The sequence below is a fragment of the Octopus sinensis genome, linkage group LG27 (genome assembly GCF_006345805.1).
Source record: "Octopus sinensis linkage group LG27, ASM634580v1, whole genome shotgun sequence".
NCBI lineage: Eukaryota > Metazoa > Mollusca > Cephalopoda > Octopoda > Octopodidae > Octopus > Octopus sinensis.
Window position 1 is genome coordinate 10,248,855 of NC_043023.1, and position 15,000 is coordinate 10,263,854.

Below are 15,000 nucleotides of genomic sequence, written 5' to 3' on the forward strand. Positions count from 1 at the left end.
AAGCTATCTTATCAGTTAATTTCCCTATGATGTTGCTGCACCTCTTATGCGTCCATAGCTTACGCTGGGTACATCTTATGGAGTTTCTACCTACACCTTTCCTACAGATTGAGCAGGGCCATCTGCCCGAGGGTGTGTGCTGAGTTCGCCTTTCTGCTTACTATAATTTGGTCTTTGCTACATTTACTCTAAGGCCCTTTGATCCTAACCCTTGCTTCCACACCCAAAATTTCTTTTCTGGTTCCGGTAGTGATTCTGCTATGAGAGCCAGGTCATCAGCATAGAGCTCCCAGGGGCAACCTGTTTTGGATTCCTCTGTTATTGCCTGGAGGACTATGATGAATAAAAGGGGACTGAGGGCTGAGCCTTGGTGTACACCTACTTCTACCCGGAATTCTTCACTATATTCGTTGCCAATCCTAACCTTGCTGACAGCCTCTCTGTATAGGGCCTGTACAGCCCTTATTAGCCATTCGTCAATCTCCAGTTTCCGCATCGACCACCAGATAAGGGATCAGGGACCATGTCAAAGGCTTTCTCCAAGTCCACAGAAGCTATGTAGAGGGGTTTATCTTTAGCTAGGTACTTCTCCTGCAGTTGTCGGACCAGGAATATAGCATCCGTGGTGCTTCTACCTGGCACAAAACCGAACTGAATCTCATCTAAGCAAATCCTCTCCCTAATGAGATGGGCTATGACCCTCTCTGAGACCTTCATCACCTGATCCAACAGTTTAATAACCCTGTAGTTATTTGTATCTAGTAGTTTATCTATTGACCCTGAAAGAATTTGACTTCAGCTGGATTTGATCTCAGAACATAGAGAACCGCAACAATTACTGCAAAGCTCTCAATTGGCTATCGTGAAGACCCGATAGAAAAAGCAGCTAAACCTTACTCAGCTAACGCCTTACTGTTATAAGAAAGAAAGGTTATTGTAGATAATGTAATTTCAACATTACTCATAGCCAAAAGACAGGATGGTCATGGATAAAACGTCTTTAAGCAAATGATTTCTGGATTAGAGATGATCTGGGAGCTAGACAACATCATCGAAAATTAGAACTCACTAGAATTAAATGTTCACTAGAGATAGCACAAGAGGTAGGCGTGGCTGCATTTCCCGCGACACATATCGAACCCGTGCTCTATGGTGTCAGCTTGATGCAGTCATATGTATATCAGGGACAATATATGTGTGGCTGCAATTCAGCCATTTGATCAGATAACTGGAAGAGAGGGCAACAACAATAACAATGCCAACAATATCAAATACACACACACACACACACACACAAAACACCACCACCACCAGCAACAAGATAATCATCGTTAATTTTAGAGAGGATCACTTTTCTTAAATTAACAAGAATAATAGACACCTGGCGTAATTTAATATCGTCAACAAATAGTGCCACACCTGAGATGTTAGTCACGTTGTGATTGAGAAATCGGTCAACATAAATATTACTTTACACACTCTGCTATCATATTTTCTTATGCAACAATCAATTTCTATCCTGTTTCTTTATTTTGAATTCATAACAAATATTTTAAGAATTTTTATCCTGATTTCAAATGTCGGACAAAACACTGAATCGGAAAACTGATACGTCTAAAACTGGTGGTGCATATGTATGTGTGTATATATGTGTATGTATGTGTGTTTGCATGCATGTATGAATCTGCATGTATGTGCATATGTATTTATGCATGCATGTATATATGTATGTGTGTGTGTATGTTTGTATGTATGTGTGTAGGTATGTGTTTGTAAGCATGCAAATATATATGTATGTATGTATGCATGTATGTGCGTATGTATGTATGTATGTATGCATGTATGTATGTATGTATGCATGTATGTGCGTATGTATGTATGTATGTATGTATGTATGCATGTATGTGTGTATGCATTTTTGTATGTATGTATGCATGTATATATGTATGTATGTCTGTATGTATGTCTGTATGTATGTGTTTGTAAGTATGCAAATATGTATGTATGTATCTATGTATGTCTGTCTGTATGTCAGGTCACTTACAAGGCTCTCATAAGTGCTGCTGGTAACATGGAATCCAGTACAACCAGTTGCATAGTCAGCAACTAAACTGGTACCCCCCACCACCTGGATATCCAGATGAGGAGTGTTGCTAGAAACCCAACAAAATTCAAAACAAGACCTGTTGAAAGGTCGGATGAACGGCCGTCTAGCAATAGCAGCTGAAAAGGTTGGAATTAATTCCAGTTGGTTTTAAGTTAATCATTCAACTCAAATATTACTTTACACACTCTGCTATCATATTTTGTTATACATGTATGCGTGTATGTATATATATGTAATTATGTATGCATGTCTGTTTTTATACCTGTATGTATGTATGTACATATGTATTTATGGAAGTGTATTTGTAAGTGGATTTGGTAGACGGAAACTGAAAGAAGCCTGTCGTATTAATATATATATATGTGTGTATGTGTTTATGTGTCTGTGTTTGTCCCCCTAGCATTGCTTGACAACCGATGCTGGTGTGTTTACGTCCCCGTCACTTAGCAGTTCAGCAAAAGAGACTGATAAAATAAGTACTGGGCTTACAAAGAATAAGTCCCGGGGTTGATTTGCTCGACTAAAGGCGGTGCTCCAGCATGGCCGCAATCAAATGACTGAAACAAGTAAAAGAGTAAAAGAGTAAAGAGTATATACATAAAAAGACAGAGAGAGAGAGAGAGAGAGAGAGAGGAAGCGGGAGAGACCGTTGATGCACTGGTTTTGGGTTTGGGGTACTGACTTTCCTTGTTCTATAACCAAATCTGAACATTTCTTTTGGCCAAATTCCATGCCTACCTCAGCTGAAAAGGTTATTAATTCCAGTTGGTTTTAAGCATTGTCCACACTTTTAGCATAAATCTTCAGGTCGTCTACAAAGAAATTGAGTTACATTGATATGGTAGGTGAGTACATATGTTTGTATGTATAAGATACAATGTGCATCTAAACACAATAAGAGGTGTCCATCATTGGACTGCCTCACGCTAGAAGGAACAGCTAAAGTCCAAACCACTAATTAGGGATAAATTGTCGAAGGGAATGAAAAATAAAAACATTTACCATCTATTTCCTGTAACCGTATTATTAATTATGTTTGTATCTATGTATTTATGTATGTGTATATATATATATATATATATATATATATATATACATATATATATATATATATATATACATATACATATATACATATACATATATATATACATATATATATATACATATATATATATACATATATATATATACATATATATATATACATATATATATATACATATATATATATATATATACATATATATATATACATATATATATACATATATATATACATATATATATATACATATATATATATATATATATATATATATATATATATATATATATATATATATAGAGAGAGAGAGAGAGAGAGAGAGAGAGAGAGAGAGAAGAAGATAATGATAATGTGTATGTGAGAGTGTGTACAGGGTGTTCCGAAATTAAGGCCCCCAATTTTGAACTTTAATGACAATCAATAGATGCGAAAAGATATGAAAATTATACATCATTGTAAAAGCTTAGTGTGTCTTGTGTTTGCTTCAGATTAAATAAATTCATATTTATAGATTAGATAATGGCTACAGACCGAAATTCAATCCTAATACTCTCCAAGGAGGCGAAAGTAATACAACTATAGCAAAAAAATGCTTAAAAGTAACCGAACAACAGTCAAGAAAAGTGTGAAGAAATTTCAAGAGACTGGTTCCACGGCTGATCACCCTGGACGTGGCCAAAAAAGCAATGTGCAGACCACTCAGCTTATCATAAGTACCAGAGAGAAGATATGGTGAAATCCTCATCATTCCCTCAGAAAAATGAGCTGAACATCAATGTATCCCAGTACTGAAGGAGGGTCTCAGGACCCAACGCTAAAAGATGATCCATTGTCATGAGCTCACACAAGTTTACAAAACCACGAGAGTGGAGAGGAAACGTCTTATCATGCGTGAGGTTGTTGAAAGCACGCTGCCCTAACTGGGGTTCACTGATGAAAAGAAATTTGACACCAAATAGACAGCAAACCAGCAGAATGGCCAGATTCGGAGTGTATTTGGCTCTGTCAAGAGTGGATTGATAAATCGATGTCAACAAGTTCAAATCCACAGTTAAACACAGCAGCCATTGGAACAGATTTGTGTCCTGGAGAACTGCCTTGGTGAACCAAGACCATTTCAGTAAATTTTCCTCTGTGTTTGTCTTGAAGGCCTTTTGTAACAGCCTCGCAAGGAATGAAGCCAGTATGCTCCGCTGGATGTGTAATGTCTGTGCATACTCGACAGAGTGTAAGCATCTTTGAGAGAAAAGTTGGATCTAAGAAGCATCAGATATGGTGTGCAAGGGAGACGAATGCACTGGTATGGACATGTGGTGAAAATGGATAAGGATAGCTGTGTGAAAAAGTGCCACATCCTAGTGGTTGGGGGAACCTGTGGAAGAGGTAGACCCAGGAAGACCTGGGATGAGGTGGTGAAGCACAACCTTCAAACTTTAGGCCTCACCGAGGCAATGACTAGGGACCGAGACCTTTGGAAATATGCAGTGCATGAGAAGACCCAGCAAACCGAGTGGCCTATGCCAGGGGTGTAACCAGCGCAGTTATGCATACCTTTCCTTCATTGGACACTAAACTCTGCTTGCGAAGCCCTGTTGAGGCAAGTGAAATTGAAATTGAATCAAATTCGCAAATTCAATGACTGACACCCATCCAGTGAGCACTAAGAGCACCATCTGAGCATGATCATTGCCAGAGCAGCTGATTGGCTTCTGTGCAGGTGGCACATAAAATTCACCCTTTCGAGTGTGACCATTGCCAGTACTGCCTGACTGGCACTCGTGCCAGTCGTACGTAAAAGCACCCACTACACTCTCAGAGTTGTTGCGTTGTTATATCTCTCTATGCTTTCTCGCCCCACCCTCTGTCTCTCTCTCTCCCTCTCCTCCTCTCTCTCTTAGTCTCTCCCTCTCATTTTCATAGTTAAGTCACGTTGTCGCTTTACATAGAAAGTTAAATATTTAGAGGAGAAACAGATTAGATTTCTATTGAATAATGAATATGGCTCGAATTCATAAGATTTTTTCAACCACGCCCTATCTGGAGCCTTTTAGATCATAAAACATATATATATTCTCATACACCCCAAATCACATATATATATGTGTATATATCATCATCATCGTTTAACGTCCGCTTTCCATTCTAGCATGGGTTGGACGGTTCAACTGTGGTCTGGGAAGCCCAAAGGCTGCACCAGGCCAGTCAGATCTGGCAGTGTTTCTACAGCTGGATGCCCTTCCAAACGCCAACCACTCCGTGAGTGTAGTGGGTGCTTTTTATGTGCCACCGACACAGGTGCCAGACAAGGCTGGCGAACAGCCACGCTCGGATGGTGTTTTTTACGTGCCACCGGCACGAAGGCCAGGTGTGGCTGGCACGGCCACGATCAGATGGTGTTTGTTACGTGCCCACTACACGGAGGCCAGTCAATGCGGTACTGGCTATGGCCACATTCGGATGGTTTTCTTACGTGCCACCGGCACTGGTACCACAAAAATACAAATTCCATTGATGTTCATTGATTTTGATTTGATTTGATTTTCACTTCCCTCAACAGGTCTTCACAAGTAGAGTTATGTGTCCCAAGAAGGAAGGTATGCACAGGTGGACTGACTACGTCCCAGGTAGGGGCCATGGGTTATGGCCTCACATGTCCTGCCGGGTCTTCTCGCGCACAGCATACTTCCAAAGGTCTCAGTCTCTGGTCATTTCCTCGGTGAGACCTAAAGCGCGAAGGTCGTTCTTCATGACCTCGTCCCAGGTTTTCCAGGGTCTACCTCTTCCACAGGTTCCCTCAACCGCTAGGGTGTGGTACTTTTTCACACAACTATCTTCATCCATTCTTACTACGTGTCCATACCAGCGTAGACGCCTCGTTTGCACACCACATCTGATGCTTCTTAGGTCCAACTTTTCTCTCAAGGCACTTACACTCTGTCGGGTATGAACACTGACATTACACATCCAACGGAGCATACTGGCTTCATTTCTTGTGAGCTTACGCATATCCTCAGCAGTCACGGCCCATGTTTCACTGCCATGTAGCATGGCTGTTCGCACACATGCATCAAACAGTCTGCCTTTTACTCTGAGCGAGAGGCCTTTTGTCACCAGCAGAGGTAAGAGCTCTCTGAACTTTGCCCAGGCTATTCTTACACTAGCAGTTACACTTTCGGCACACCCACCCCCGCTACTGACTTGGTCACCTAGGTAACGGAAACTATCAACTATTTCAAGTTTTTCTCCCTGGAATGTGGCGGAAGATGGTCTCTGTGCATTTTCAGTCTTTATTGAACCAGAGCATCTGCCACATACAGAAACTATCTTCCTAGTTAGCCTTCCTTTGACAGTGTTGCACCTCTTATGTGTCCATAGCTTACACTTGGTGCATCTTATAGAGTTCCTACCTACGCCTTTTCTACAGATCGAGCAGGGCCATCTACCTGAAGGTGTTTGAGATTTGTCTACCTTCCTACTTATTAGGACTTTGGTTTTAGCTAGATTGACTCTAAGGCCCTTCGATTCTAATCCTTGCTTCCATGCCTGAAACTTCACCTCGAGTTCTGATAGTGATTCAGCAATTAGAGCAAGGTCGTCAGCATAGAGGAGCTCCCAGGGGCATCCTGTCTTGAATTCCTCCGTTATTGCCTGGAGGACTATGATAAATAGGAGGGGACTGAGGACTGAACCTTGGTGGACCCCAACCTCCACCTGGAATTCTTCACTGTTCTCGTTGCCAACCCTCACCTTACTAGCAGCGTCCCTGTACATGGCACGCACAGCACTCCCTAACCATTCATCTATCCCTAGTTTCCTCATTGACCACCAGATAAGGGATCGGGGGACCCTGTCAAAGGCTTTCTCCATGTCAACGAAAGCCAGGTACAGAGTTTTATCTTTGGCTAGGTATTTCTCCTGCAGCTGTCTCACCAGAAATATGGCATCGGTGGTGCTTTTCCTGGCACAAAACCAAACTGCATCTCGTCTAGGTTGACTCTCTCTCTAATCAGTTGGGCTATGACCCTTTCCGTAACCTTCATTACCTGATCCAACAGCTTGATACCTCTATAATTACTTGTATCTAGAGCGTCACCCTTACCTTTGTAGCAGTTGACTAGTGTGGTGCTACACCAGTCATTGGGTATGACTCCTTCGTGTATCACCTGGTTAACTATACGGGTGACTAAACTATAGCCGACACTGCCAGATATTTTGAGCATCTCAGCAGTAATTCCTGATGGGCCTGGGGCTTTCCCTGTCTTCATGCTTCCAATTGCCTTAACTACCATGGAACTGTCAACTCGGATAGCTGGTCCCTCTATTGGGTCAACATTCGGCAGACTCTCTTTATCCCATTCATTCTCTTTCTTGAGCAACCTTTCATAGTGGCATCTCCAAACATCTCTCTTTGCATCCTCATTTAGCGCAAGTGAACCATCATCCATGCGGACACATTTCTCTCCTACCACATCACGATTCTCTCTCACACATTGTCTTGCAACATGAAACACCTCAAGTCTTTGGTCCTCACGGCGCAGAACATTGGCAAATTTTTTCTTATCTGCTTCCCCTCTAGCTAAATATACCTGTCTCCTAGCTTCTCTTTTCGCAGTCTGATACAATTCCCTACTACCGCCTTTCCTCCAGTCCTTCCAAGCCTGTCTCTTGTCTCTAATAGCCCTGTCTACAACATTGTTCCACCACCATGTTACCCTGGGACGAGATGGGACTTTGCTCCATCCACAGATCTGGTCAGTGGCTCTCAGCAGATTGTTCCGTAGAAACCTCCAGTTGGCTTCCACATTTTGTGATGCTATATCCCCTTCTATTTCGTCGAAAGCTTCGAGTAGAACTTCTCTAAATCTCCGTCCATTTACAGGATCTTTAAGTTTCCAGACTCTTCTCCTCCGAGCTGGTCTTCTTATATATATATATATATATATATATATATATATATATAATATATATATATATATTATATACATATATATTGTATATATATGTGTGTGTGTATTTATTTAGACATATTCTCCAGTTGTGCTTTAGTGAAAAAGGGTTCAATATCCCCAGATACATTGTTGAGGTTAATATCAGCTTTAGAATTCATCTAAAAGAAAGAAAAATAGCAAAAATAAAACATTCATATATATATATGTGTGTGTGTGTGTGTGTGTGTGTGTGTGTGTATTTATTCATATTAAGGGCACTACCATACATAAATACCTCACACTAAAAGGGACTCTTAAAGTCAAAACTACCACAATAAATACATTGTACTGAACATGATGGACCGCAACTCTTGAAGCATTTTGTGCACTAATTATAGAATCATATGATCTGCAGCTGAATTTGTTCCTTGCTTTACGGGTGTCGCGTAAGATCTGGTTGGAGGTTCAACTTTCCGAGTTCTTTTACAGGGCTTAGGAAAACTGAAGGACCGCTGCAATGAGTGAGAAATATGCTGAATAGAATCGTAATTAACTGATCCACCTCTATTTTCTTTTACCCAGAGCCAGGAACTTTTCAGGAGTATCTTTGCGTGTGTGTGTGTGTGTGTGTGTGTGTGTGTGGTGTGTGTGTGTGTGTATGTGTGTGTGGTGTGTGTGTGTGTGTGTGTGTTGCAAAATACATCACAATGACGAAGAGAGTCCAGCTCTCCATCTTTTATGGAAAGAAACAACCTCAGAAATAAAGATTTCTCCAAACCTGGCAATGTCATTCAAATAAAGAAAGACAATTTGAGGAGCTTTTCGGTTTGAACGGCAGTTTTTTCTAACGGTGTCATATGAAATTGTCACCCATAATTATGACCCTAGTATCGATCTAGGATCTTTTTGGTTTGAATAATAATTTTCTAGGTAACTAAACACTTTTAAACTTCGTATACTGGTAGAATGTTTTTATAAAACATCTTTTTCTCTTGGCTTTATTGAGAAAATTCTATGGTTTGTAAGATATTTGTTGGGTTTTTTTCTTCAATTTCTGCAATTTCAACCAATCACTGACGTCTATTGAGGTAAAAAAAAACATTCTGTGCCGTATGAATATGTCCCTCGTTTAAGAAACAAACTGGATTTATTTACATTTCTGAAGAAAAAAAAATACCCTTCCCCCCACCCCTAACTAACTCTAACCCTAAAACAGATTGAAATGCAATAGATCGATACTGGGGTCATAATTATGGGTGAAAATTTCATGACACCGCTAGAAAAAAACTGCCGGTCAAACCGAAAAGATCCACGCTTTCTTCACTCTCACTCTTTCTTTGCACCCATTTTCTGTCTTTCTCTCTCTCTCTCCATCTTTGCACATACACATGTACACACACACGTTTAGGGTAGAATTGTATTTCGCAGAACCATAGACATATAGATATATCTATATTTCATGTCTTATACACACTCATGTCTACGCATAGATGCACGTATCTATATAGTTTGTCTCTATAAGAAACAATATCAAACAGAGTTCTCCCGTGAAATGACCTAAAAATGAAAGACAAAATGATTTGAAAATTTAGATAAATCAAAGAGAAAATTCTTACACAATAATGATCTTAAAATATAATGTATTATCTCACTCAAAAATATCCATAATTCCATTCATACAAATTACTTTCGATATTATAATTACTTTATAGATATAAAACAAAACAAATTATTGACATTTTGTTAATGAGAAATAAATTTTTCAATCATTTGTCAAAAATATATTTTTCTTGTCAAACTTCTCATTATTTCAAAAAGTTAATCTTAAAAACGAAACAAGAAAAAAACTTGGCAAACAAACACAAGAAATAACTTGAGGTGGTTTTGTTGAATTTTTTTCAGTGAAAAATAAAATAGTTTTATTTTAAAAGTGGACATTAGATGGAAAATTGCGTAAAGAATGACAGAAATACACAAGAATACAAGAACAGATTAAATGGTCGTCTGTCTCTGTGGAAGGGTGTCGTCTGCTGGGAAGGGAAAAGGCGGGAAATGGTGGGTTGTTTGATGTAAAGGGAGGGAGAGAGGGAGAGAGATAGAGAGGAAGAGGGAGGAGAGAAGAAAGGGTTGGAGTGATAAGGAGGGAAAAGAGAAATATGAAAGGTGTAGAGATGAAAAGAGTAAAAGGAAGAGAGAGGGGGAACAAAAGGAAGAATAGAGGGACCTAATGATAAAGACAGAGAGAGAGAAAGAGGGAATGAGAGAGAAAGAGAGTGATAACGAAGAGAAATAGATAGACATAGAGAGAGAGAGATGAAGAGAGTTATACATTTGGTAAAGGAAGAGGGGGGGTAGAGACGCACAAGACAGAGAAAGAGAGAGAGAGGAGAGGGAAGAGAAAGCGTAATAAAGGAGAACGAACGTAATAAATGACAGAGAGATATGTTGAGAGAGAGGAAGAGAAATTGTGAGAGAGAAAGGGGCAGGAGTGATAGAGTTATGAAGGGAACAGAGAAAGAGAGGCAGCTACAAAGAAGAGAGAGGGAGGAGAGAAAGGAATATAGAAAAGAGAGGGAAATATAGAGAGGGTGAGAGAAGGGCAAATGGAAAAAGAGGAATAATGCAAAACGTAAACCAAAGGGAAAGAGAATACATACACACATATATACATACATAAATACAAACAAACATACATACATGCATACATACATACACACACATATATATATATATATATATATATATATATATATATACACATACGTACATATATACATACGTACATACATACAAACATACATATATATATACATATATACATACGTACATACATACAAACATACATATATATATACATATATACATACGTACATACATACATACATACATACACACATATATATATACATACGTACATATATACATACGTACATACATACATACATACATACAAACATACATACATACATACGTATGTATATATATATATCTTTAAACTGGTTGATGTCGTGAAGGTACGGGAGGGGAGATCGATGGGAATAAAAAACTATGGATCAAGAATTTCCCATTTAGAAAATGCCTCTCTCTGTCCCATCAGTTTGAAGTGACTGAAGCTAAAAGTAAATATGTGAAAAATCCCGGCACTAATGGAGAAAACCCAACTAATACGGAACAGCTATTCCGAAAGTCTGTCTGTCTCTCTCTCTCTCTCTATGTTTGTTTACATATAAATACCTATGCATACATAGAATTGAAAAATAGGATAAAATCTTTATAAGAATTTATCAAGTAGTTAGCGTGAAAAACCTCATAAGGGAAAAATCCATCAATTATGCCTCTCAAATATATTGATCTTTATTTGTATTAAGGGCATTACTATACATAAATGCCCCACGCTAGGAGGACTCCTAAAGTCAAAAATTATGGTAGTTTTGACTTAAAGAGTCCCTCCTAGTGCGAGGCATTTATGTATATAAATGTTTTATGTAATATATATAAATATATTCCATAAAACATTTATATACATAAATGCCTCACGCTAGGAGGGACTCCTAAAGTCAAAAATTATAATAGTTTTGACTTTAAGAGTCCCTCCTAGTGCGAGGCAGGTACTTGTCAACTGTAGTGGTCCCGGTTTCGCACACGCGAATTTCGCGCCAGACGTAGGTACTCGATACTCGAGATCCTACGAGGTGACTTGCGCAGTGCTCGATTCGCGCATGCGCGTTAACCCCCCCCCCCCTCACCCAAAAAAAATACGGATATCTTTTAGATACCTTTCTGCTTTTTAAGACAAAAAGGTGTTGGATTTCACTAAAAATATATGTGTGTGTGTGTGTGTGTGTGTATATATAACATTTTCAATTTTACACAAAAAAATTACATAGTCGCTTTCCTCGCGGATTTACAGATAAATGAATTAATTACTATTTTACAGAATAAAATTAATGAATTAATTATAATGATTATAATATTTTTTGAACTAAGTAAATAATTTATAAAACTTAAATAATAATTTTTTTTTACAGAAACGTGAACATATATAACGCGCAAAACTATTCTGTAGAATTTATCAAATTAAAAAACGCGAAATTAATATATTTTTTGAAATTGCAAATTATTTAGAATATAAAAATCTGGCTGCGTGACAACATAGCGATTCCTTCGCGGATTTACAGATAAATGAATTAATTACTATTTTACAGAATAAAATTAATGAATTAATTATATAAATTAAATAATTCTTGAAAATTCTTGAAAATAACGCGCAAAATTACTCCGTAGAATTTATCAAATTAAAAAACGCAAAATTAATATATTTTTTGAAATTGCAAATTATTTAGAATATAAAAATATACAAAAATAAAACAAATGAAGTTAAGTTTTAAAATAAATGTGATACCTATGCTCTGTAAGTTGCTTCTTTTGTCCAATTAATATAATATATCAATTCACACTTCAATTTACTATTTTCTAGAAATGTTCCTTTTCTAATTGAATCCATTTTTCTACATAACTCCATCCGACAGATTTTTTTTAGCTACTCCCTCATGCTAGAATTTTTTCTCACGTGATGATATCAAAGTGAAAAACTTTGAATTATGCACGCTTTCAGTGGTCATTAGTGAACAAATTAGTGAACATTAGTGAACACCACTGAAAGCACGCGTAATTCAAAGTCTTTCACTTTAATATCATCACGTGAGAAAAAATTTCTAGCATGAGGGAGTAGCTAAAAAAAATCTGTCAGATGGAGTTATGTAGAAAAATGGATTCAATTAGAAAAGGAACATTTCTAGAAAATAGTAAATTGAAGTGTGAATTGATATATTATATTAATTGGACAAAAGAAGCAACTTACAGAGCATAGGTATCACATTTATTTTTAAACTTAACTTCATTTGTTTTATTTTTGTATATTTTTATATTCTAAATAATTTGCAATTTCAAAAAATATATTAATTTTGCGTTTTTTAATTTGATAAATTCTACGGAATAATTTTGCGCGTTTTTTGATAAATTCTACAGAAAGAATTTAGTGCGAAAAATTTATACATTTATACACAAAGACCTGTTGAGGCAAGCGAAGTTGATATCGAACCTCATCCGACGACAGGCACCCATGCCAACCCCCTTTGCTTGCGAAGACATGTTGGGGCAAGTGTGGCACCCGGCAGATGCCAGGACCCCTGGACTGGTGGTACGTAAAAAGCACTATCCGAATCGTGGCCGATGCCAGAGCCGCCTCGACTGGCACCAATCCGACCGTGGCCGTTGCCAGCCTCGCCTGGCACCTGTGCGGGTGGCATGTAAAAAGCACCCACTACACTCTCGGAGTGGTTGGCGTTAGGAAGGGCATCCAGCTGTAGAAACATTGCCAGATAAGACTGGAGTCTGGTGCAGCCTTCTGGCTTCCCAGATCCCTGGTCGAACCGTCCAGCCCATGCTGGCATGGAGAACGGACGTTAAACGATGATGATGATGAGAAGAAATTAATTCATTAAGTTTACCAAATTATATACGTCTGTAAAAAAAAAAAAGTTTCACAAATTATATACGTTCGCGTTTGTGTAAAAAAAATTATTATTTAAGTTTTGTAAATTATTTACTTTGTTCAAAAAATATTATTAATATTAATTAATTTTCAAGAATTATTTAATTTATATAATTAATTCATTAATTTTATTCTGTAAAATAGTAATTAATTCATTTATCTGTAAATCCGCGAGGAAAGCGACTGTAATTTTTTTGTGTAAAATTGAAAATGTTATATATACACACACACACATATATTTTTAGTGAAATCCAACACCTTTTTGTCTTAAAAAGCAGAAAGGTATCTAAAAAAAATCCGTATTTTTGGGGGGGTTAACGTGCATGCGCGAACCGCGCACTGTGCATGCGCGAATCGTGCACTGCGCATGCGCAAGTCACCTCGTAGGATCTTGAGTATCGATTACCTACGTCTGGCGCGCGCGCACGAATTCGCGTGTGCGAAACCGGGACCACTACAGTTGACAAGTACCACCTGGCCACTGGTGGTGGTGTAACACACCATACTAATCATATCTGTCGGGCATGTGGAAGAGAGTGTAATTCGGCAGGAGGACTTAAACGACATGCAAAGGTACATGAAGTCCAGGTACAACTACACCCGGCTTTTTACCGGTAAAGGTTTTAGTTGCCAATTCTGTACAAGACATTGTAGATCTTTGGCTGGGCTAAAAAGTCACATTCGATCACAGCATCAATAACAGTTAAGCTTCGTGCAATGGCTATACTTGATAACGAGGGGGCAGCCATAATATATATATATATATATATATATATATATATATATATATATATATATATATATATATATATATATATATATTAGTGGTTTGGCAAAAGAGGCCAATAGAATAAGTACTGGGCTTACAAAAGAATAAGTCCCAGGGTCGAGTTGCTCGATTAAAAGGCGGTGCTCTAGCATGGCCACAGTCAAATGACTGAAACAAGTAAAAGAATAAAAGAATATATATATATATATATATATATATATATATATTTACACACACATATATACATGTCTATCATACACTCATAGTAAACATCTGTTCCTTTTGCATGTATTACGCACAAAAAGACAAATATATCTGTATTTCATACATACTTATACACACTTATATACATATAGATGCAGGTATCTATATACAGTGTGTCTTTACAAGAAACAATGCCAAAATAGATTTCTCCCATGAAATGACATGAAAATTGAAGGTAACATATCAAAATTTTTTTTTAAATATATTATTGATATTTTTTTTAATGAGAAATAAATTTTTCAATCAAAAATACATTTTACTTTTTTCAATTTCCATTATTTTAACAAGTTAATCTTAAAATGAAACAAGAGATGGAAAACTTTCTCAAAC

At 37.8% G+C, this 15,000-nt stretch overlaps 2 protein-coding genes across 2 annotated transcripts in view; one reads left to right on the forward strand and one right to left on the reverse strand.

Annotated features, from left to right (window-relative positions):
• LOC118768190 (zinc finger protein 665-like) overlaps positions 1 to 15,000 on the forward strand; it is a 360,963-nt gene that overhangs the window by 196,614 nt on the left and 149,349 nt on the right. The gene's annotated exons all lie outside the window — the stretch shown is intronic.
• LOC118768073 overlaps positions 12,858 to 15,000 on the reverse strand; it is a 14,469-nt gene continuing 12,326 nt past the window's right edge. The window contains exon 3 of the mRNA XM_036513869.1: positions 12,858 to 12,878. Coding sequence (XP_036369762.1) covers positions 12,858 to 12,878 — 21 coding nt within the window. The remainder of the gene's footprint in view (positions 12,879 to 15,000) is intronic.